Genomic DNA, 25,356 nt, shown 5'->3' with positions numbered 1-25,356 from the left:
TTCTTTTATAAAACTTATCCCAATTTCAACTATTTGTTTACCTATTTATCATGTCTCCCTAACTAGATTATAAGCCCTACTGAGTCAGAGGTCATGTCTGTGTTATTCACCATTGTATACCCAATTCCAAGGCAGAATGCCTAGCACATACTATACACTCAATAAATATGTGTTGAACAGTGTTTAAAGATATAATTTTGTTTTGAGATAAATATATTAATACTAAGTAATTATTAATGTTAAATGGATTATTTCCTAATTCTTACTGAAATAGCCCTTTCTCTTTCAGTAATTGCCCTTCCTTTTTGGCTGCTGCTTTAGCCAGAGCCACGTCAGACGAAGTCCTTCAGAGTGATCTTTCTGCACATTATATCCCAAAGGAAACAGATGGCACAGAAGGAACTGTGGGTGAGTACCTTTCTACATTATTCGCTTAAAAATATTAAAATATGGGGCGCCTGGGTGGCTCAGTCAGTTGAGTGTCCAACTCTCGATTTCAGCTCAGCTCATGGTTTCATGGTCATGGGATGGAGCCCCATGTCAGGCTTTGTGCTGAACATGGAGCCTGCTTGGGATTCTGTCTCCCTCTCTGCCCCTCCTGTGCTCACATGTGTACTCTCTCTCTCAAAATAAACTTTATATATATATTAAAATCTTCTCATGTGTAGTGACACACAGAAAATGTCTACACAACATGAAATCTAATTCTTTATGCACTTATTGATTTTAGCAGAAGGAGAAAAAAATGCAAAATTATATATATTTCAAACTAGTCAATAAAAGGAGGGAAAAAGAAAAAAATACAGGTGTATTTTGAAAATATGTGACAATAATTGGAGCAAGAGACTGCCCTAACAAAATATTATCATAAATAATGCCTGGGTAAATGGAAAGAGTAAAGTGAGAAGTGTGAAGACACAACAGAAAAGATGAGTGAGTGAGGGGAGAGAGAGTTTGAGCAAAACCTATTTAAAACTTTTCACTTACCTTTAAGAATCCAAGTGAAAAATCATATAAAAATTCAAGAAATCAGTTGTAACATAACTTCTCATTCATTATATTAAATTTTATTTCTACCAGTAAATAAACAGAGTTCTTTATGACAACTATGTAACGTGACTTAATTGTATGGATCACTGGACATCTTTTTTCCAGGCAAATTAAGAGGTTTTCTTTTTGAAGGAAGGCCTATTTTATTAACATATTATGCTTATACATATTTGCCAGGGTCTAAAGAAATACCTATTTTCTTATAAATTAGGAATTACTACTCAAATTCATTAAGGAATTTTATTTTTTTTAACTTTTTTTTTTAACGTTTATTCATTTTTGAGAGAGAGGGAGCACAAGCAGGGGAGGAACAGAGACAGGGAGACACAGAATCTGAAGCAGGTTCCAGGCTCTGAGCTGTCCCCACATAGCCTGATGCGAACTCACAAACCAGGAGATCATGACCTGAGCTGAAGTTGGATGCTTAACTGACTGAGCCACCTAGGCGCCACCCCCCTTTTAACTTTTTTTTTTAAGGAATTTTAATATTTCATTTTATTCCAACTTAAGCATTTGCCTTTAAACATGGTGTGTAAGGAGCAAAGCATATATTAATGAATCAGAGTAGCTAATCCCAGAGAACTTGAGGCAGATATAAAAGTAAACATTTCTGTTCTTCCTTTATCTCTCTAGATCATTTTTGACAGAAAATTGGCAAGAAAGGAATTCCTCTTCTTGTTTTTACTGAGAGTAATTGATTCACTTGGAACCAAATTGTTCCAGAGACAACTTGGATGGAATTCCTGTTACAAAGCATTGGTCTTTCCTCTGTTACTGATGCATGAAGTAAAAGCCCTGTAATGAAAAGATGAGGGAGATTAAATTCTGCTTCACTGCAGCCTGGGTGATGGCTGACTCAGTTCCAGCTCAGTACAGTGACATTAACGACTAATGAGTAATTTACAGCTGCGAGGGGGTGGATTGCTACTTTGGACAATTTTCTCTTTTTCACACCCTTTTTTATTTTATTTTTCCATTTCAAGCAGCAATTATACATACTGATGTTCTACACTCCCTGCAGAAGGAAAATACTTAACGTAGCAAGATTGAAGTGTTGCCCTGCATGCCTATTTTGGAAGAATATTTGGAACCCCCATAAGATAGCAAAAGTGAAATGGTGGTATCATTGGTAGTTCTGATTTTATGTTTTTTCAATAGATTACCCAGTAATGTCTCCAGGCCATGGCTGTGATTCAGAATGATCTGTTGTAATCTAACTATTTGCAAGTCCTTAATCCTTTTAACCCAAATCACTCAGTGTGAACTGCTGCTGAGGAGAATCTCTACAGGGCATATTGTGTTTATCCACACATTAGAGTGGGAAATGAGCTTACTGAGTAAGGTCTGCTGTCACTGGATTACAGGCACTCAAGTCCCCAATGAAATGCCATTGTCTCTCCTCTTAGTTGTTTCCAAAAACAGACTTAATAAAAATCCTTAACCTAAAAGTTTATGTCACCCATAGCAAAATGTTTGCTAAATGACCTTGTGTGTCTCTTGTCAAACTAAACCAAATTTAGTTTGGCGGATGTAATGCCTATCCAGACAACCTAAAATCTATTTAAAATATCCCAGTGTAAAAATTAAAAACAAGAAGGGGAAAATGATCACTAATACTGAGGAAATTAAAAGAATTATGAAAATTTTGTGTAAATAAATCTGAAAAGCTGGGTATTTTCTAGAAAAATACAAGTTAACAGACTTTACCTAAGAAGAAAGAGATTGAGAAGATTGCCCAGGAGCAGTCTTCCAAAAAGGAGAAAGAATAGGTGATTCTACAAGTGAACATTTTCAAATGATCAAAGACAGATAATTCCAATGTTTCTTAGAATGAATTATCCAATTGCACAAAGAAGGAAAATTTGTAAACCATAACACCGATACCAAAACTTGCCTGAAACAAAACTAAAAAATGATATGAGGGGTCAGTCTTAGCAATCAATTTAAAAATCTTAAGTAAAATACTTGTATATTGAGTACAATAGTTAATTCATTCAATGTGTATTTTCTTGAGGGCTGACCATATGCTTAGCATGTGCTGAGGAGACCATAAAACAAAAATAATAGGAAGCCTGTTAGCATAATTTGTATATTAATAGGTCAAAAGAAAAACAGCAGAATAATCTCAAAAGATGCCCAAAGAAGCATTTGATTAAATTCAATTATCCATTCCTAATTTTAAAAATATACTTAATAAAGTAGAACTAGATGGGTACCTCTTGGACACTGTAGGACAAAATTTGACTCAGAGCAAAATCTAGCATTTGTGCATAATGTATGCTTAAGAATTTTTTGGTTGCAGGGTGCCTGGCTGTCTCAGTTGGATGATCATGTGATTCTTTATCTCGGGGTTGTAAGTTAGAGCTCCATGTTGGGTGTAGAGATTATTTAAAAATAAAATCTTAAAAAAAAAAATTTTTTTTTTAGTTGCAAGTGACCACTAACAACTCAGACTGGCTTCAGCAAAACAGAATTTATTGGCTACCCTTCAATGTATGGGCTACACGGCTAGATGCAAGGCTTCACATGATTCATCAGAACCTGGCATTTCTCCAAATCTCAGCTGTATTCTTTTTTTTTTTTTTTTTTTAAGTAGGCTCCACACCCAACATGGGGCTTGAACTCACAACCCTGAGATCAGCAGTTGCATGCTCTACCAAATGAGCCAGGCACCCCTCTTTAATTTTGATTTTATTTTCAGGCTCCATTTTCAGGCAAGATCACTGCTAGGCCACCAGGTCTTCAACTGCCCAGGTGCAAATCAAGCAGGAAAATAAGAGTAACTAACTACTCAGTTGCTCTTACATAAATCACAGATTCACTCTAACCAGCCCAGCTTGGGTTATTTCCAATTCCTGAACCCATCACTGTGGCCAGAGGAATGTGATTCTCTAATTAGCTAGACCTGAATCACATGTTTTACCCCTAGATACACAGGAACTGAGAGAAGGAAATGTCTCTGGTAGAAAGAGGAATGTTTGCTAGGTGGCAAAGAAAAAAAACCCAAAAACACATTAAAGCAAAGTTCTGACTCAAAATAGGAAATAAAGTAAAATAATTAGGAATATATTCTTTAAGAAATATGAAGCTCCTGGGGTGCCTGGCGGGCTCAGTTGGAAGAGCATGTGAACTCTGGGTCATGAGTTCGAGCCCTACTTTGGGGGTAGAAAATTACTTTAAAAAAAATCCTATGAGGGGCGCCTGGGTAGCTCAGTTGGTTAAGTGTTGACTTCAGCTCAGGTCATGATCTCATGGCCTGTGAGTTACAGCCTTGCATTGGGCTGTGTGCTGAGAGCTCAGAGCCTGGAGCCTGCTTCAGATTCTGTGTCTCCCTCTTTCTCTGCCCCTCCCTCACTCGTGCTTTCTCTCAAAAATAAATAAACATTAAAAAAATTTTTTTTAATCCTATGTTAAAACTAGTGAGCAACATAAAAAGGATTTAATTAATGAAACAATAATGTTTCAATAATGAAACAACTTGTTTCTAGATAAGACTCAATATGAAAAATACATTAATTTTTTTTTCTTTTGCAGGTTACTCTATAAATTCAAGGTAACCCCAAACACAAGGGCAACAAATTTTCCCCTTCAAACTTGGCAAAATAATTAGAAAAATCATCTGGAAGAATAAACATGTCAAACTACCATAGTGATAGCCTTTTAAAATTAGTATTAGGTAGGAAAACTAGTTCTAATATGAAAACATGTTATAAAGTTACAGTAATTATAATTTTTTTTTAACATTTATTGAGAGACAGAGGCAGAATGTGAGCAGGCAGGGGAGATGTAGAGAGAGGGGGAGACACAGAATCGAAGCAGGCTCCAGGCCCTGAGCTGTCAGCACAGAGCCCAACGTGGGGCTTGAACTCACAAACTGCGAGATCACGACCTGAGCCAAAGTCGGTCGCTCAACCAACTGAGCCACCCAGGTGCCCCAAAGTTACAGTAATTATAAAATAATGGCACCACGGTAGAAATTGATGGAGTGAAGGGGCACCTGGGTGGCTCAGTCGGTTGAGCATCTGACTTCAGCTCAGGTAGTGATCTCACGGTCCGTGGGTTTGAGCCCCATGTTGGGCTCTGTGCTGACAGCTCAGAGCCTGGAGCCTGCTTCGGATTCTGTGTCTCCCTCTCTCTCTGCCTCTCCCTCACTCATGCTCTGTCTCTCTGTCTCAAAAATAAATAAACATTAAAAAAAAAAAGTTAAAATCGGAGTGAAGCAGAATGGACAATCAAAAAGCATACAAATATTTTAATATTTTAGTAGCTAATTTATGTTTGCATATTCATTTATTCAGTAAACATCTAGTGAGCCCCTGCTATCTGCCAGTTACTGTACTATGATGAATCAAGTATAATTGAGACACAGTCTGTATGTACAGTCTAATTTGGGAAATGTAGAGCACGGGTGTTGGAGTCAGACCTGTGATTAAAAATGGTTTTACTTATTTGTGAAATGTTCTGGAGAAAGAGGATGTAACAAGTACTTAATACATATTATCTATTGGTATAAAATGTGGCAAGAGCTGGGAGGGGGTAGGAACAGATCTACTGGTTTACTAAATACTAGAGGAAGCTGGTATTGCCTCCACCTAACCAATTTACTGTCCAATAGACAGCACAGGTATGGAAATGTTCTCTGCCTATGTTGTCTAATGTGGTAGCCACTGGCTATATGCAGTTACTGAGCATTTGAAATATAGCCAATGTAACCCAAAAACTGAATTCTAAATTTTACTTAAAGTTAAATGGCCACATGTAGCTAGTAAGCAACCTTACTGGACAGTGCGGGTCTATATAAGAAGAGTAATATACAAGTCAAAAAATAATGGTTTCTATTTGGAACATTATCTGGAAACTATCTCGATAGTTAACATCAGTTATTTGTTTCACCCAACTCCATTCTTCTCCCTAAGTGTTTCCAAATTCACTTATTGTTTTGCAGTCCTCTGTTGTGATTGAGTCAAACTCACACCTATGCTGCTGCAAAGACCAAATGGGTTGGAGTGATACAAATAGGTAATTGCTGGCTGAAAGAATCTCTGGGCAACTGGTGCTTTAAAAAAATAAAGATTGGAGTTTTGTCAAAACAGTAAAAATATTGGCTTGTCTATTAGCTTCAGTTCCTCTCTTATACACACCTCCTCAGGTTGTATTGGCTCTTTGAACTTGGTTTCTTTTTCAAATGTACCCTTGATTTTCAATTAAATAAAAATGTCAAGGGGGGGGGCAGAGCCACAAAACATAGGTTACCACCCTGTACTATGTTAGAAAAAAAAAAAAGGCAACAAAAACCTTGAGATAAGCTTTCTGAATATAATCATTGTTGGAAGGATTTTGAGTAAGAAAACAGGTAAAGGTAGTCACAGATTAAAGCAGCAGCAGGGAAGGGGATAAAAAAATGGGAATCTAAGTTCCTAGGCCATTCTAGAACACAAAGTCTCTCTTCTGGGGATCTGTGTTCTAGATCAGAGGAGTCATGTGCAGCCACTGGCCATCTGGTACACATTTTCACAGGCTGTCAGGTAATATCTGATTTATGTAAAGTTAAAAAAAAAAAAGGTTTTTGGAGACTTCTGAATTTTTTTTTACCGGTTTACCTGGGATATAGTAATCTAAAATGCTGGCCTGAGAAAACCTAATCTCCCCCTGGTTATTTAACAGCTGCACTTGAGTAGAGGACAGCTGGAGCTGAGATGGTGTGAGACACTATTCATTGTGGCCTAAAAGGCTTACACATCTGTCATCCATTGAAGGATTCGAGTCCGACTCAGAAGTCAGCTCATCTGTTCCACTTGATAGGTAGTAGACTTAATGATCTAGGGTAAAGAATCCTCTGGTTGGTCTTTTTCTATCCAGGGTTACACATACAGACAGAGTTTAAGTACTTTTTCCCTTAGAGACTTTTAAAACTTTAAAAACTTTACTTCATTTGTTAACCTTCTAGCTAAACTATTGAAGCCATTGCCAAAAACTTTAATTAAAAAATTCATCAAATAAGAAAAATGTATATCATTTAGTTCCAAATTATGATCAGTTACAAGAGAGAAAAGTTAGGGAACTGGAGGGAGGTAAAGGAAGAGGTCAGGAAGAAAAAGACAAAAGCAAAATGGTAATCAAAATAAATGCTCATTCCTGTAGTTTGCAAATGAATGATGTTTTTTTCATAGGCCTTTCATATTTCAATTGCTGAATAACTACTGTTCATATTTCAGTCATTCTTCTAAGCAGGGGGTGCTGGCTCTCCAGATAATAACCATGGCAGCCAACCAAAAGGGAGCCACTGCTGTGGAGCTGAACTAGATAGCAGTGGTCAGAGCACTTTGAGGGTTGGAAGAAATCCAGTCTAGGAGTAGATCCAACCCTGGCCAGAGGTTTTCTCCTTATGACATAAGGATATCAGTGGCAGCTGCTGGCTGATGATTTTCTACCAGATTGGTTGTCCTTTTCTCTCTTCAGAAGCAACATTTCATTTTTCTTGAGAAGAGGAATTTCTTCTATTAAGGAGTTTGACTAAGGTGACCTACTTCTGTCTTTACCAAGCAGGCTAGTGAAAAGCAGCTTTAAATGGCTCTTCACTGGGGGTGTCTGTGTTTCTTTCACAGAGATTGAGACAATGAAATTGGCGCGTTCTGTCTTCAGCAAACTACATGAGATTTGCTGCAGCTGGGTGAAAGACTTCCCTCTCCGCAGGAGACCCCAGCTTTATTATGAAACATCAATCCATGCCATCAAAAACATGCGCAGGAAAATGGAAGACAAACATGTCTGCATTCCTGACTTTAATATGCTCTTCAATTTAGAGGTAAAGGGCACTTCTCAAGAATCCATGAGATTTAAAAAACAAAACAAACACCTTCATGGTCCTATTTTCTGATAGTATCTCTGATGGGTTGGAGGACTAAAGGCAGAGTGGCACAAATTTGCTTGCATTAGACAACAGAAAAGTAACTATTTTATGTTATTTTGGGGGTTTTGTTTTATTTAAAGTACGCTTTACGCTCAATGTAAACCCCAGATCAAGAGTCGCATACTCCACTGACTGAATCAGCTAGATGCCCCTATTTTATGTTATTTTGAATAAATAATATATCCACATGGTTCAGAATTGGAAAAAAAAATCTCTTATCCTTTTCTCACAGACAGTGCTCTTCCATGAAGACAAGGGAAGTACCAAATTTTTGTGTAAATTTTCAGAGTTATTCTATAAACATATAAGCAAAAAGAAAAACTGTCATACCTCAATAAAGCTGTTGATTAAGTTCCCACATTACTGTGTTGTTGAAGCAACATAAAACACAAACATAAAAGAATGTGAGACTGAGACCGTTTTCTGATTTCATGTGATTTTCTTTTTAAAATCTTGGTTTCTGATACAGGAAAGTAGCTGGGAATTACATTTCGTGAATCTCTGTGACTGACAAATTGGATCATATGAGCCTTGTCAGCTTAATAACCATTTTCTTGTTATCTTCCTCTTCTTTTTCTATTAAATGTGTTAGGTTAGTGCAAACAGAGGTAGGTTTGTTTCCTTTGCCTGTCACTTGCCTCTTTTCTTCACTCAAGTCCATAACTTAAAAATTACAATGTAGTAATTTATACAAAGCACAATATTTCCTTCATTTGGCAGCTAAATTTAAATTTTAGCTGACTGTCAGGGTCTGCTAAGCAGTGATAGTAGGTTGATAATTGGTGCTTATGTTACAAAGATAGATCAGCTTTGTTTCCAAATATCTTTAGACTATCTGGATATCTCTGTTTCCAAATGTTACCATGCCTGTGCAAATATAACCTAAAAAGCTATATTGTATGATAAACAACCCTTCTATCACTATACCCATTTGAAGATTATACTCAGGTTTGAGGGCATTATTGTTTTTTTTCTGATCTGGTTGGTTTTCATTTTGCCTCAAAAGCAGCTCATATATATGTGATATATTTGCCTCAAAAGCAGCACATATATATGACTGGTTATCTGTGAATGGTGAGATAATATAGATTTCTTTCTTTCTTTATACTTCTTTATTAGTCCCAATAAACAATACATCATCTTTATACCAGGGGAAACACTATTTTTTAATTAAAAATTTTTTTAATTAAAAATTTTTTAATTTAAAGATTTTAAGATTTTAATCTTTAATTTAATCTTTAATTTAAAGATTTTAAATTAAATTTTTTTTAAAAAATTAAAAATTAAATTTAAATTAAAAAATTTAAAACTAATTTTTTAAAGAGATCCACTTGGCTCTCTTCTGTTTCTTCAGATGCTATATTGAATCTCCCCACTATGGCACGTGGGTGGCTCAGTTAAGCGTCTGACTCTTGATTTGGGCTCAGGTCATGATCTCACAGTTTGATGAGTTTAAGCCCTGTGTTGGGCTCCACGCTGATAGTGTGGAGTCTGCTTGGGAGTCTCTCTCTCCTTCTGCCCCTCTTCCACTTGCGCTCTTTCAGTCTCTCAAAATAAATAAACTTAAAAAATAAATCTCCCACCAATCACACACTAAAGTTCTATTCTCATGTCCTCATAAAAGTATTCTTGTCCCCTCCCTCTTTGTGATGACCCCACATCAGCTCACTCATTTAAAAACTGCTTGTAAAAGCTGTTTTTCAGTTTTACCCTTATCCTGCCAACTGAGTTGTTTATAAGTACTGCTTTAGTACATGTCATTTAGTACATTTAGTACATGTCAGTCAATACTTTTCTGAAGATAGTTCTGTTTAATCAGTTAATCTTCAATGGCATTGTAGATGGTACTTATTAAACTATTAACTGGTTGTAATGTCTGTATTAGATATTGGTATCATAATATTTGGGTGTTTTTATTCTATTTATATTTGGTGCTTTTGTAAATGTAGTATGCACTTTAAAAAGAACTCTTCTTTCTTTCTTCCTTTTTTTTTTTTTAAAGATTTTAAGTAATCTCTACATCTAACATGGGGCTTGAACTCACAACCCCAACATCAAGAGTTGCATGCTCCTGTGACTGAGCCAGCCAGGTTTCCCTAAAAAGAATTTTTTCAAAGCACAGACATATCTGTTGTTTTAGTAGTTCTTCCAAATCCCCATGAGATAGCAACTCATCCTTACTTAAAATAGATGAGAAAATAAGCACAAGAAAATTAGATGGTTTACTTTGTATATTTGATTTCCTTTGAATGACAGGGCCTAGACTCATCTGAGCTCCCTGATCCCAAGGATGAAGTCAAAGTTTGTAAAAGAAAATGATTACATACTGTTGCCTAAAGGGAGCCCAGGACTCAAGTGAGAGTTCAGGGAGTTAGAAATCTCCTTAGTAAGCTAGATCAGAGACGTGAACACTGCTGTTGAAGATAAAGAAGCAAACTACTTAATGTTTAAATGTAATATTGTGATTAGGCTTCCTTTGTCAACACAAAGCACAGGTTTGGAAGACCCTCCTCTGGCAGTTGCCTTTATGCTTCAAGCAGTGGGTGAGCCAGGAAGTGCGAGGCTCAATCTTGGATTAGAGGACAAGGCATAATGGTTACAGGACATTTGGACATCTAATATGGTTCAAGTTTGGCTAACCAGTTTAGAGACTGTGTTATATATGGTGGGTATTCAGTGTGACTGAATGATTTATGAAGAAGATATTATAGTTAAGAAGTATGTGTATACTTTCATTATCTCTGTATTTTAAACAACCTAACATAATTGGCCCTGTGCTGAAGGCCAATTATTTTCTATTGTTCTTGGTTTCTAATTTTATAAGAATACTTTCATTTTGAGAAAAATGCTCAGTCCAGAACAGCTTTTGCTCAATTCGTCCTTATACCTTCTCTTTCCTCCCCCTTCCCACAACTTGTAACAGCAGTTTTGAAGCAACTGTATGTGGGTGGTTTCCATGGTATAAGACAACAACTTTCACAAAGAGGGTGCTTCAGCCTGAGCTAATTGGCCATGATGTGTTCCAGTGTTATGTGTATAAACACAGATGCCCTCATATTGCAGGTATTTTAGCAGCTGATCATGCATGTCAAAAAAGGGAAGCATTTAGTCTCATTATCTGGGTGACAAGTGTAGTAGAGGAGGACAATGGGCACCAGTACAGGGGATTGGTTCACTTGAGTCACACTGTACCTAACTCACTTAACTGTTTCTGTTTTTCTTATTGACAGGACCAGGAAGAACAAGCTTACTTTGCAGTGTTTGATGGCCATGGAGGAGTGGATGCTGCCATTTATGCCTCCATTCACCTGCATGTTAATTTAGTACGCCAGGAAATGTTCCCCCATGATCCTGCTGAGGCCCTGTGCCGGGCCTTCCGGGTTACTGATGAGCGGTTTGTGCAGAAAGCAGCCAGGGAGGTATGCCTTGTTCTCATAAATTCCAGCCATGAATGCACTGGCTGAGCTCAGCTTGGTCTGTGGTTCAAGGGCTACTTTGGATTTTGTCTTTTTGGGCAGGCATTATTTAAAGTTCTCTTTCAAACTGTATTCTTGACCCACAGTATTGGATTCTATAGTAGTTCTAATTCCCTCTTTAGGGCTTTAGGGGGTGATACGATGTACTGTAGAGAAACTCCGAAGCTATAGTTTTCCAGAAAGCCAGTCCATTGCTGGATTGGGCAGGTGAGTTTTATCTTTCTTATTTACCAGCGCCTGTCAGGTTCACACTAGGACCATCTCTATAAGCAGACTTTTGCTGACAAGATCTGGGTATGGTGATTAAAACAATGGACTAAAAAGGAAACAGAAGCTAGATTACTCCCATACACTTGGTTCTAAATGGGTTGGCAGTGTTTTACTGTGTATCTCTTGAGGGAAAATTTGCTTGGAAAGAGTGAATCCTTAGATGATTCTTGAACTGATTTTCTCTCAATAGGAAGAAAAGTCAGAGCTCATGTCCTAATTTCTTAAGGTTAATCAGACCTAAGGTTTTTACTCTACATGAATGACAGGGGCTCTATATTAAGATCTAAAAGTAAAAATTTTAATCTAATTATCATTCGGGGCATTGGTATATGATTAACTACAGTACTCTATTCATTTCTAACTGGGGAACAATAGCAAGATAATAATTTTTAATTTTTAAAAGTAATTACAGAATTATACATACAGAAAATAAGACTCCTGCCCTATGAATTAAACATTAACTATTTTTGAAATGGACTTGGAAAGAGCAGGGTCACCATTTAATCCATTTTTTCGATCTCATTGGTTTATAGCAATAGTGGTGCTTGGAATTAATGAGACTAATTCAGAACTATTTGGTATTAAGCAATGAAAATATTCTGTTATCTCTCCACCTGCATCCCAGGTTTAGATTAATATGCAAATCCAACAACAGGAACCACTAGGGTCTACATGTAGAGTTGGGGCAAGACAACAAAATACTTGTTGACCTCAGACCTTCTCAGAGGCTTTTGAGGGCTGGTGCTGCGTGGCTCTGCCTGCCTTGGAGCTGCTGGCTGTCCTCACTCTGAGGACAAGACTGGCCCCTGAGAGAGGTGATGTGTAATCACCAACGTGAAACTAAGAGACTTGCTTTGTCTTCTTCATCTTCTGTTTTATCCTTTTTCCTCTGTGCCATCAAAATCAGGACTTTTCTGACCATGTTCACCTCATTTGCTTTGCCAGTGATCCTGATGTCTCTCAGTCTTGCCAACAGTTCTCTTGAATAATTTAGGTTTGTCTCAGCAGTTAGTTTTCTCCTTCTTGTGCATCCATGTGCTGCTAACTGCTGGGAAGAAAGTAGCTATTCCTGTTGTGAAGCAGCCCTGCCTCCTGTTCTCTCCAGGGCATATGCACTGAAGTGTCTTTATCATGTGTTCCAGGGGGCTGAGTTTTTGAACACTCTGTGTGGGAAGGCATTTTATTGGTGGGTGAGGATTTATAACAAACTTTCCCTATATAGGGAAAATGAGAAGTTGTTTTTCTCATTGGATACAAGGGGCCTTTTACCATCCCTGACGCATTGGTTCTAATTTAGGCCAAGTCCTTGGTAACAGAAAGTCATGCTTATTTCGTGGTGACTCATGTCAAATTGGAGATGTCATTTTAGTATAGTAATATCGGGAGCATTAAGTACAGTGGTACTGAGCTATTGAGGTGAAATTCCAGGCTGTTCTTTATGCAGTGTTCCAAAAGCAAAGGCCCCTAAAATTATTATAGATTTTTTTTTAAACTATAAGCAACTTAGCATGCCAGGAAACATGTATCTCTTGGCTCCTAGTTAATATTCAGAGTATGGGAGCATTTATTGTATATTAATCAGATATTTTATATGTTTTGTGTAATCTAGGATCCTCCCTGTGAACATACATCAGTAACAAAATAGAGACCAGAATATGGAAATCTTTAAAGATTACTATAGTGGACTGACAACTGGACTAGGAGGAAAAAGAATTTCAGTTGATCTGTGTACTAATGAATTACCTGGCCTTGGAAAATCACATAACCTGCCATAGTTTTTCTTACCTATACATGAAATGAAATGAAATGAAATGAAATGAAATGAAATGAAATGATCATCCCTGCCTTGCATATCACAGTTTGCATCTATGTGTGTGGACATGCACATAAAAATGCATTGAAAAATAGGAATTACTATTTATTGTGAAATCAAGTTATTAATAATCTAGCCCCCAACTAAAAGTTTATATTAACTATAAACTGCTTCTCAATGAGAATTTGATTTCTATTTATTTTTTACTGACTCTAGTTTTATTTAAATTATTTTCAGAGCTTAAGATGTGGGACCACAGGAGTGGTGACTTTCATCAGAGGTAACATGCTCCATGTGGCCTGGGTTGGGGATTCCCAGGTTATGCTTGTGAGAAAAGGCCAAGCTGTTGAACTAATGAAGCCACACAAACCGGACAGGGAGGTAAGTGTGCTCTGTTAGAGCACATGCCACAGAGGCAGTTTTCTAGTTACTAAGATTCATTTGATTATTATAATTACCACGACTCGCTGAGCAACCATGTCCACCTTACAAAGGAGTAATAAAGAGAACCTCTCCAGGAAGCTGATGAATATTATATCTCTTGTTTACTATGTAAGGTAGAAAAATAAATCCTGAATCCAATTATTTGCTTCTCTCTATTGCATTGCTGTTTAGGATGAAAAGCAGCGAATTGAGGCTCTTGGAGGTTGTGTAGTCTGGTTTGGTGCCTGGAGGGTGAATGGAAGTCTGTCGGTCTCCAGAGCTATTGGTAGGAAAAACCAATTAATTTTTGTTTCTCCAAACTGTCCTCTTCCAGATCATTGTCTTATATTAACTCCATATTATATTAACTACAATAAGAAAACCTGAGATGGTAATTTATATTATCAGACTGGTTATTATTATTTAAAATAATGATTGGATAATGCCTCTTAATTATTTGATTTAATCTACCATTTCATCTATATGCTTAAATACCATTATTAAAAGGGAACTATGTTAAATGCAGAACTTCTTAGTTTCTATCCTTTTTTTCTTTTCTTTTTTTTTTTTTTTTTTTTTTGAATGGAAGCCCTTAATCTTTGGGACACAAATTTGCTTAAAACCATAGTGATCCTCATTTCATTCCATTTTGGGTCATATTTAGCTTGACTCGGTATTTTCAAAAGAACAGGAAGGCTTCCCTCTCTATATTTTACCTTTCTTATGTCTTTACTTGTTTTTCATTGAATTATAAAATGACATCAACATTGTACTTTTTAGATGAAAACAATTTTCTTTATGTGGAATACACTGATTTGCCAGGTAACCCTAGGTTTTAAAGAATCTGGCTCCCTGGTACATAAGTTCTTCAGAAGGGGAAGTCAATGAAACTAACTAAAACTTAGTAAACAGCTAAGCTTATTGGATGGAATGACAAAATGCAAGGGCGTAAGTTCAAAGATCGTCCTGTTTCTATTTTTGTTTTACTTTGGCACCTGGGTTTATTATATTTTAGGCTTCATGTCTTAGCTTCATTTTCTGGTTTTAAGAATTTTTTTTTTTTAACATTTATTTATTTTTGAGACAGAGACAGAGCATGAACGGGGGAGGGGCAGAGAGAGAGGGAGACACAGAATTCGAAGCAGGCTCCAGGCTCTGAGCCGTCAGCCCAGAGCCCAACACGGGGCTCGAACTCACGGACCACGAGATTGTGACCTGAGCTGAAGTCGGACGCTCAACCGACTGAGCCACCCAGGCACCCCTCTGGTTTTTTAAAAAGAATAAATTTGTGTGTATCTTTATAGGTGATATGCATGCATACTGCAGTTCTTAGACCCTGCTCCTAAAGAAAAAATGAAGTGATTTGACATAGGGATAAAATGGATAAACGGCATTCACATCCAACCCCCCAATTTTGCTGATCATTACCAAAACATTCTAGAACATTAACAAAATCTCAAAGGATTGATTCAGTTTCACCAGTGATGTGAGTTCCTCCCACTCTTTGGGAAGGTGCTGGCAAGCTGTGAAGTGGCCCAAATGTGAGCAGCAGAAGGCTGAGACAGAAAGTGAAAACTGAAAGATCCTGCAAGTGCTTCTGAAAAAATAAGAGTTAGTTTTATCTTAGACTGACAGAGTTATTAGGAGCTCTGGAATAAGACCACCGAGGAGAAACTTCTCATTACTAAAACACACCCTCATGTAAAATTATTTCTGACAGTTCCTCTTGATCTTACTGTCTTTGTCACAGTACTGAAACGTACCTTTCATACTGGTAATAGAACCAACTTTACTAGAGAATACTTGCCTTTTCTTGCTTCTAAAATATAACACAAGGAGAAACCAAAAGCAAGGGAAGACTGTCCTTGAATAAGAGACAGTCTAAGAGAGAATAAGGCAAACTTCATAGACGAAGTGACTTTTAGGTTGGATGTGGAGGACAGTGTGTAGGGGAGGAAATTCCAGGGGTAGGGGCATACAAATACGTGGGCGCCTGAAAGGGCATGCCATGTTTTAGGAACAGCAGCACATACAAGAGACTAGGGCAGAGGGTGGGCGTGGTAAAAGTAAGTGTTGCTGCCAGATTGTGAAGGGGTTTATATGCCAGGCTAAGTAGTCTAGACTCTCCCAGGTGAATAAGCATAGAGGCCACATGATCATTTATAATCCCTTATAAAGGTATTTGTTTGGGATGATGGTATAGAAGATGGACTAGAGTACAAAGACTAGATGGGATCTTTCAGGGGCTGTTGATACAGTTTGTTACAGCTATGAGGGCAGCTCAGAAAGGATACAGAGGAGGCAGAAATTGATTGGATGGAAGTGACGGTTTGTGGGGGTGGAGGAAAGCTGGCTTCCAGGTTTTTGACTTGTGTGACTGAGATGATAAAGCATCTGTAAAAAAGCAGCAGCAGTTTGTGGGGTGGGGAAAAGGGTGGGTAATGAGTTCATTTTGGACATATTTTATATTCTAGGTACCTTACCTGTGTGGTATCTTAGAAGAGATAATTTATATGTCGTTGGAAATACAAATCTGAGCTTAGCAGAGTTCTGAGTTGCAGATAGAAATGTGGGAACTCATCCCATTTTGGCAATAATATTAGCAGTCTGTGAAGTGATATTGTATATATTAGTTGACACTATAGGCATTGCCCAGGAAGAACATGTAGTGTGATGAGAGACCCAAGGATGAGACTCATTACTGAAGGTTCCTGCTCTCTAGGTTTGTTATCTTGGCTCTGTCACTTTACAAGCTATGGGCCTTGGGAAATTAACTTCCTTGTGTCTGTTGTTCCTTTGTAAAGCAGGAATAGTGACAGTGACTGGCTCATGGAGTTTTTGTATTAAATAGTATAATACATGCACCATACTTAAAACCCTGCCTGGCAGAGTTTTAGCACAAAATGATCGTTAGTGCTGTTATTAAGTGAAAGAGCCAGTGAAGAAAATCAAGGAGGGATCAGAAATATACAAGTGGGCTACCACAGATACTAAGTAAGAGAATAGGGTTTCTAGGAGTTAAGTAGTCACAGGGTCAAGTGCTAGAGAGGTGAAGTGAGATGTGGGATAAAAAAAAAAGACATGGAATTCTGAAAATAGGAAATAATTGGTAATATAGGAGAGAAATGTTTTGGATTAGTAGGTGGGAAAAAAAAACAAAATCAGGAGAGGGAGAATGAGCAACAACAAAAGAATGTGTGTAGATTTAGTTTCTTGGGCAAGTTAGTGGTAAAGGAAATAATGTGGTGGCTTGTGGGAAAAGCTGATTTGGGAAAGGGTTGTTTTTATTGTTTTTGTTTTTAGGATAAGGAGTTTAGATCAGATTTATAGGATAAAAGATGAGAGCAAGTAGAAGAGAAACTGAAGATGAGACAGAAATGAGTCCTAGAGAGTCAGGTCCAAGAGCACAGGTTAGCTTTGAGAAGGAAAAGGAGACCTCTTACCTGAGACTGGTAACTCATAAGGTGAATCTCTTCAAATTAAAATAAAAAGGGAGGGGGTAGGGGAAGGAATTGAGGGAATTCAGGTTTGATAAACTTCATTTTCTTTGAAGTAGGAAATCAGGCCCTCTACCAAAATCCAGTAGCTTAATTGGAAGAGAGAGGTGAAGAATGTGGGAAAGATTTGGAAAGCTCACAGAATAAAACAGGGGGCTAAATGGGGACAAGAAAAAGGACTCCTGAGCTGAGTTCAACTCTACTTAGGAAATAAGGGACACTTTTAAAGCTTTAAAAATGAACAGCTTTCAACAGTTTCTCCTCCTGAGCCCTTCAGATTTATGATCCAAAGTTGACAGAGGCATGATGTTTCCTAGCACATGGAGAGAGGAGGTTGAAGATAAAAGGATGTTGCCATTTCTACCATGAAATGGATAATCACAAATTTGGGGGCGAAATGTCATGAATTTGACATCCAACAGTAGAGCAGGTGAAAAGCCAGAATTTTGGCAGCATTTTCTCTGTGCAAATCTTTTGTATGTTCTGTTCCAAACTAACAGTTGCAGTAGCCTTTTAATTGAAGCACTAAAACAAGATTTTTGGGAACAGTATGACTCAGATCACATTTATTTTTAGAGCTGGAATTCAGAAAATAATAATGATGATAATAATAGGTGGAATAGGGGATGGGGAAATTCAGTAAAGTGGATTGGTGGAGAACACTGAATCCTGTGATTGGAAGTTTTGATTAGCTTTCTCAGGCTACTGGGAGGCATCATAGTATAGAACTGAAATTGAAGTTGATGGAATCAAAACCATGTTTGAGGGAAGATGGTTCTGGCTACTGTATGAAAAAGACTAGTTTCTTATCTTTTATCTGTTTTTCAAGGTATCCCATCACGAGACCTGCTGAGAGGGCATGTGGCCCACACTGGTCCTAGCGGTTATCGCTAGGGTTCCTACTGAGCTTTCTGGGCCTATGTGAGGATTAAACAGGGATGTGAAATGTTGGAGAGGACCTTACTTATAGGAGAGAACCTACAACAAATTATGAGAAAGAGTAATGACAGAGCCAGATCACTTAAGTATAATTTCATTTTACCATCCCCTAGTTACAAAGTCATTTTAGTACTTCATCAGTACCTAATGAGGGTTTGTAAGTAACAAAGGTAGGGTTGGGACCCAGGCAGTCTGACTCCACCAAGCTGTACTTTACAAATGATAAAATGTTTTGTAAATTTTAAAATTTTAACTGTTTCCTAATATAGCAGTTATTGCTAAATACTGTTTCCTATGTACAGTAGAAAATGAGTATCCCTTGTTGTACTAATAAGCGATCCTGTGTTATACTTAATAGGCTAAGGACCCTTTGGCTAGGCTCTCTCCAAGTACCTAGAGGAAAACAATAAATATAGAGAGAATGGATCTGGAAGTGCTCTAGATCTGAAAGATCCAATGTGCATTGTAGATGATTAATTTTCTCAGTAGTCTGGTGATAGACTGGAGACCATGAGCCCACATTAAGCTAAGTTTCTGTCTCCACTCCAAGCACTCCATATATAGCTATGCATCATTCCTTAACATTTGTCTCTCTGTCTTTGTTAATGCTATTCCTTCAATCAAGGGCTCTTCTATGCCTGGTGATAACTAACTTCAAGGCCCAGTTCAAATGTCATTCTGTAAGTGGATGAACTATTAAATAAGAGAGAAATAATGGCCCAGTAGGGCTCTGGGGGCTCTCACAGTGTTCATAAGTAGAGAATGAACAATAGCAATAAAGGTGGCAGGGGTTCGATCAAAGACAAATGAAGAAAGCAAAAATACAGTAGTCCCTGAAGATGAGAGAAATATGATTATGTTTTCCAGTTGTTCTCTAGAAGTTACAAGTAAAGCAGCTTTAAAAAGCAAAAAGTAGGGCATCTGGGTGGCTTAGTCGGTTAGGCAGTTATCTTCAGCTCAATGATCTCATGGTTCGTGGGTTCGAGCCCCGCGTCGGGCTCTGTGCTGACAGCTCAGAGCCTGGAGCCTGTTTCAGATTCTGTGTCTCCCTCTCTCTCTGTCCCTCCCCTGCTCGCACTCTGTCTCTGTCTCTTCAAAAATAAATGTTTAAAAAACTTAAAAAAAAAAAAAGCAGAAAGTAAGTAAGTAAATAAATAAATAGCAGAAAGCAAACCAGATTGGGAACCAAGAGGCTGACATTCTAGTTCTCATCTGAATCTTGGGATGACTTTTCCTGTCTTAAGGGAGTTGACTTGATTTTTAAAAATCCCTTGTAACTCAAACCTTGCTCTGTGCTAGCAGCATAAAGCTATTACTTTGAAAACAAAGACAGAAAATGTAAGTGTTTAATGAAGAGTGATCACAACTTTGGTTTTTTTTTTTTTTTTAATGTGGACTTGTTCTCAAGTCTGTTAAGTCAAATTTAACCACTAATAAAAAAAAAAAAAAGGCAGATCTATCAATAAACAAAATGTTCCTGTGTTAAGACTGAAATTTTTCAATGCAGCAAAAAATTTAGATTTGACATTTGTTGCCATGCTCAGCTAAGCCTAAATCATAGCTAGAGGCACAAGATTTCAGAGTATAATAAGCTAGCTAAGTAAGTAAGCCCAGTGAATGGCAATTATTTAACAGAGAGTAAGGAGTGAGCAGCATCTGATTAACAAAGAATTCAAGTACTATATTTTATCTGAAACTAGTTTATAAATTCTTTCCAGTGTATTCAGATCACAATCCAGTAAATTATGATCAGTCACAGCATTGGCCATAAACATTCCTATAAACATACAAGGTAAATTTGACCTACTTTTTAATTCCCACAGGAGATGCTGAACATAAGCCATATATCTGTGGGGATGCAGATTCTGCCTCTACTGTTTTGGATGGAACTGAAGACTACCTCATTCTGGCCTGTGATGGCTTCTATGACACCGTGAACCCTGATGAGGCAGTGAAAGTTGTGTCTGACCACCTGAAGGAGAATAATGGAGACAGTAGCATGGTTGCCCACAAATTAGTTGCATCAGCTCGTGATGCTGGGTCAAGTGATAACATCACTGTTATTGTGGTATTCCTGAGGGACATGAACAAAGCTGTAAATGTTAGTGAGGAATCAGATTGGACAGAGAACTCTTTTCAAGGAGGGCAAGAAGATGGTGGGGATGATAAGGAGAATCATGGAGAGTGCAAACGCCCTTGGCCTCAGCACCAGTGCTCAGCACCAGCCGATCTAGGCTATGATGGGCGTGTGGATTCATTCACTGATAGAACTAGCCTGAGCCCAGGGTCCCAAATCAACGTGCTGGAAGACCCAGGCTACCTAGATCTCACACAAATAGAAGCAAACAAACCTCACAGTGCCCAGTTTTTGCCACCAATTGAGATGTTTGGTTCTGGTGCACCAAAGAAGGCAAATCTTACTAATGAGCTAATAATGGAGAAAAAATCAGTTCAATCATCACTGCCTGAACAAAGTGGTGCTGGAGAGTTTCCCTCTTTTAATTTGGGTTCAACAGGGCAGCAGATATACAGAATGGAGAGCTTATCTCCTGTCTGTCCTAGGTTGGAAAATGAACAGTTCAAATTCCTGGGAAAGAGAGTTTCCAGATTGTCTCATTTACGCTATCATTATTCAAAGAGATGGTATGGATTCAGGTTTAATACAAAGTTGTATTCATTTATGTCTGCTCAAGAGCCTTCCCACAAAATAGGCACTGGTCTGTCCTCACTTATTCGAAGTGGGAAGAGAAATAGGATGTTAAGAAGTTTTCTGCCATGGAGGCAAAATATTTGGAAAGGATACAGTGCCAACATGATGAGGAAGCTCAGAAAGAGTAATGATATTCCAGACCCAGGTCTTCCTTGGAGCTATAAAATATAATACTTTCTCTCTTTAAAGTAGGCTAGCTAGCTCTCCCCCAATAAAAACACCACTATCAGAGTAGAAACAAGGTAGACATTTCTGAAATATATGTGCTTCATTATGAAACCATGGATGGCTCAATTCTTAAATGTAAATAGATCTCTAGAAAACCCAAAAGTGTTTTCAATCTAAAAAAAAAAAAAGTATTGGCGGTTTCACTAGCAAAATTATACAACTGGTCCCTGTGATGTGTCTCCACACCTACATACAATCCCCACTTTACTACCCTTCACATCACTAGTGGAAGCTTGTGAGTTATTTTAGTCAGGATATCTAATGTTGAAATCTGAACGCAGGTGATATCTGGTTTGATGTGCCTAATATATCTATGGGAAACCTAATGCAGAATTAGATTTAACTGGGGGATGTTCCTTAAGACTGGGGACTGTGAGGGAACCCCTCCCCTCTTTTTTTTGGTTGGTAAAAGACTAAAAGCCATATGGGTTTTAATTGGTTACAGTGAAAGCAGAAAACTAGTATAAAAGTGTCATATTTTCAGACTTGTGAGGTGGTATACAGTCAAAAAGATATACTGATTTTTTTTCCTGTAACATAAAAGATTATGAAAATTTTCTGAATTAAAAAGTATTTCCTAGGGCTGTGTAGCTATTTGGGAGTTTCATAACCTGTTATGGTGCTTTTGGCAGAATTTTTATTATTTGTCATTTTAGACTGCTGTCAACTGGTTTTAACCTATGATGCTAATATGTTTTTCACTGTACCTTCATCTCAGGAATAAAACTGATTTTAATGGAGATGATGTTAGGTACAAATATACTAGAATCAAGTTACCATTTAAAAAAGAAAAACAGTATTTCTATTTTTTCTGCCTTTTTTTAAGTTCACAGACAGCAAAAGCATACACTACTACAAAAATAAAAACTGGTTTTGGTGAATGAAAAATACTGGTTTTAACTTCTCTAAAATTGTTTTCCCCAAGGGAATGAAATAATTGGTATGAAAGAGGTTGAAAGCACTGCCCAAAGTCAGCCCAGAGAGGCCAAGTGCAAAGGAGAAGGCAGAGAACGGAGACTGAGGTCTATCTAGTTACGAATGGAGAATGCTCCAGAGTCCTGCTACATGCAACTTCAGACTGCAGAGAGGACGTCTTTCTCATTTCAGTATAGTTACTTATATTTGATAATTTGTCTGTTTTGCCATTTCTGTAGTTTCAAGCTAGAAGCATATCTTTAAAGACAGCAAATAAACTAATAAGCAGATTCATTCTGTGAAGCTGCCTCTGATTCTCTTGAGAATCATGAATAATACCACATGACCTTTTACCTTCCCCTAGTCAACCGTGGACCAGCCATACCATGGACAGGAGCTGCCCACTCACATATAACACTGGGAGGCACCAAATGTTCTTGCTGAAAAATGTCCACTGCCTGTGTTTTTTATAGAATAATACTGTTACTTTATGTTCCCCAGACCCATAATGGAGGACTCAGATTCCTAGATTTTAAAAACAAAGGACTGCAGCGTATTTTGGATGCCAGTATAGCTATATCAAATACATAAAAACTTCAGCAATGATCAGATTGTTAATCTATACATTTTATTTTTAAGAATTTGTAAGATTTTCAGTATTTCTCTTGAAGTCATTTATTCTTTTCTCAAGTCTTCTGATACGTGGCTAAAAAGGAGGAAGTAAACATGGCTCCAACTATAGTACCAGAATTTTCACTAACCTGATGTTTACCCCCATATACGAACCTCACTCACATCTGTCACTTTCTGAAGCCTAGATCTTGTTAACAACCCATCAGGTGAAGAGTCAGTTTCAAATCAAATTATCTAAGGAAACAAGAAAACAGGCAGCAGAGTATTGGTACACATTATAGTCCAAAGCACTTACCTAAATTAAAAAAAATTTTTTAAGATTTTCTGTAGTTGTCCATTGCTACTGTGTTTGATCAGAATAAAGAAGGTGAGAGGAAAGAAGATACAAATGATAGATTTTTTTCAGTGGGGAAAAATGGTTGGATGAAACTCGGATGAATAGACCACACTTTTAAGGGTCTGAATTTTGTAGATCTGACTATATAAGCAGTTCCATTTTTCATACCAGTAGCCCTCTAGAAAATAAAGCAGAGTAGTTCTAGTGTGGTCAAGTTATAAACCAATATTGTGAAAAATAGCAACTCTTCATTTGTTCACAACATGCATATTTATAGAGTAGTTAGGTGACATTTGTAAGGTAAATCCTTTAAAATTCTACATTAAAGTAGTGGTTATTGGTATGATATATGCTGCTCTTGATTCTATAAACTAGGTAAAAAGCAGTGCTTTGTGAAATGCAGTGTTATATCTTAATGCCACTGGTGATAGAAAGTAGTTCCCTTCAGTTCAAATCCTGTGCCCTTATTTGCTGCTTGCTAATGTAAGCAATAAGTACCCCTCTAACTAATGGTATCTACACATTCTGTAACTTGTATTTAATGATGGTGTATCTGGTGATTGTAAAAATATTAGATATAAAAGTATATATAATATATATTAACTGTTAATGCTGAGGTAATAGTCTGTGAATTATGTGTTTTGTACTTTTAACTGTGTAATTTAGTGGTGGTGAAAATTCTACACTCAGTCCTTCAGAGTGACAGTATCCCTTTTTCAATTTAACATGATATGCATCAATTTGTTTGCCTGCTAAAGTCTTGTTAGAATAGGAAATAGTAAATCAAATATAAACAAGGAAGTGTAGTACTTGTTAGGGAAACAGACTTCAGGTTACCAAATGAAGTCCTTACAAACTCCTTGTACATTCACTGTGAGTTTCAAAGGGAATCAGTCCCTAAATTTAGGGTTTCCTTTGTTCACTTTCTAGATGTGTACTTTTGAGGGATATCTGAGGTTTAGCAACATTACAGCACCAAACACTGGGGCTATTAATCCCACTTATATCTGTGCTAAAGGGGATGGTGGAAACACACATGTATATACCTTTACTTTACCTAGAAGTGCCATCCACTGTCCTTGAAGTAGTAAGATTAAAGTTACTATTGCATTTAAGTAGGAGGATCCTTGAAAGTAACACCTTTTCCAAGGACAGTGTCAACAATGTCAATGTCAACACTGAGTCTGATTCTGACCACATTTATAGTGGTATAATGTCAACGTGGTGGTATAGTGTCACGCTGTATCTTCATGACAACCATACTCCATTGTTGGAACACTGTGCCAGTAAAAAGTGCAACATCCGATGGGCAGATGAAAATGATGCATAAAGAAGTTCAGTGTTTACAGATAAAACTGCTGTGGTTCAAGTACTTCTCCATCAAAGGCTTGCCAAGGCTTTGTGAGAAAGTGATTTGTAAATTATTACTTTAGTGTTTAAACATAATTTATTCACTCAATGACCATTCTCGCCTACGCAAGGCCACGAAGGGGGATACTATATAGTTTTGGTCACATCGTAATTTTGGACACTTTTTCTTTGAGTCTTAAATTAGCAAAAGAACATACTTTTTTCACCTTTTAAAACCATGTGATATATTAAAGGATAAATTACCCACTCTTCTGTTCTAACCTGTGACTAGCTTAAATGTTTTTCTTCAAAACAAGATACCACCAGTATTATCACATGACTATTTTCCAAATGGTACTGTGTTGAAAAGTAATTGTTACTTCATCTTAGCAGTATTTTTTATCTTCTATTTTGAAGACTATTGTATTAATTACAAAATAGGAAATAGGGAACTCCAGATTGACACAGCAGTTGTTCTGGAAAAGGAAATACTTTAATAAACTCTGATGTATTAGATAATCCACAGATACATCATTGTTAACTCTTACTCTAGGTGCTCTTTGATGAGAGACAGGCTTTGTTCCCTTGTTCATGACATTACTCTGCAAAGAATTCTCTATGGAGTGAAGCGAATGAAGTGAATCATTTCTTACCAAGTAAATTTAACAATTTACAAACCTGCTCTACAGCTCACTTTTGAGTTCAGTTGTAATCATGAGTGATCCTTCGTATTTTATTAAAACTATTCATTCAGGTTAAGACATATGTGGAAATATTGCCAATACCTTAATAAAACCCAACAATT

The 25,356-nt window shown here is 37.3% G+C and overlaps 1 protein-coding gene across 1 annotated transcript; it reads left to right on the top strand.

Moving 5' to 3' along the window:
• Positions 1-278: 278 nt before the first annotated feature.
• On the top strand, positions 279-25,356 carry PPM1E (protein phosphatase, Mg2+/Mn2+ dependent 1E). The gene is made up of 6 exons (XM_047080961.1): positions 279-408; positions 7,656-7,855; positions 11,191-11,379; positions 13,757-13,900; positions 14,135-14,228; positions 20,202-25,356. Exons 2-6 carry the CDS (start codon positions 7,667-7,669, stop codon positions 21,257-21,259), a joined length of 1,674 nt encoding a protein of 557 aa, XP_046936917.1. The 5' UTR covers positions 279-408; positions 7,656-7,666; the 3' UTR covers positions 21,260-25,356.

The sequence above is a fragment of the Lynx rufus genome, unplaced genomic scaffold (assembly GCF_022079265.1).
Source record: "Lynx rufus isolate CCGP_SWC_20201006 ecotype Redwood Valley unplaced genomic scaffold, mLynRuf1.p SCAF_18, whole genome shotgun sequence".
NCBI lineage: Eukaryota > Metazoa > Chordata > Mammalia > Carnivora > Felidae > Lynx > Lynx rufus.
The sequence above is the reverse complement of the archived record's forward strand: the minus strand, read 5'-3'. Positions and strand labels throughout refer to the sequence as shown.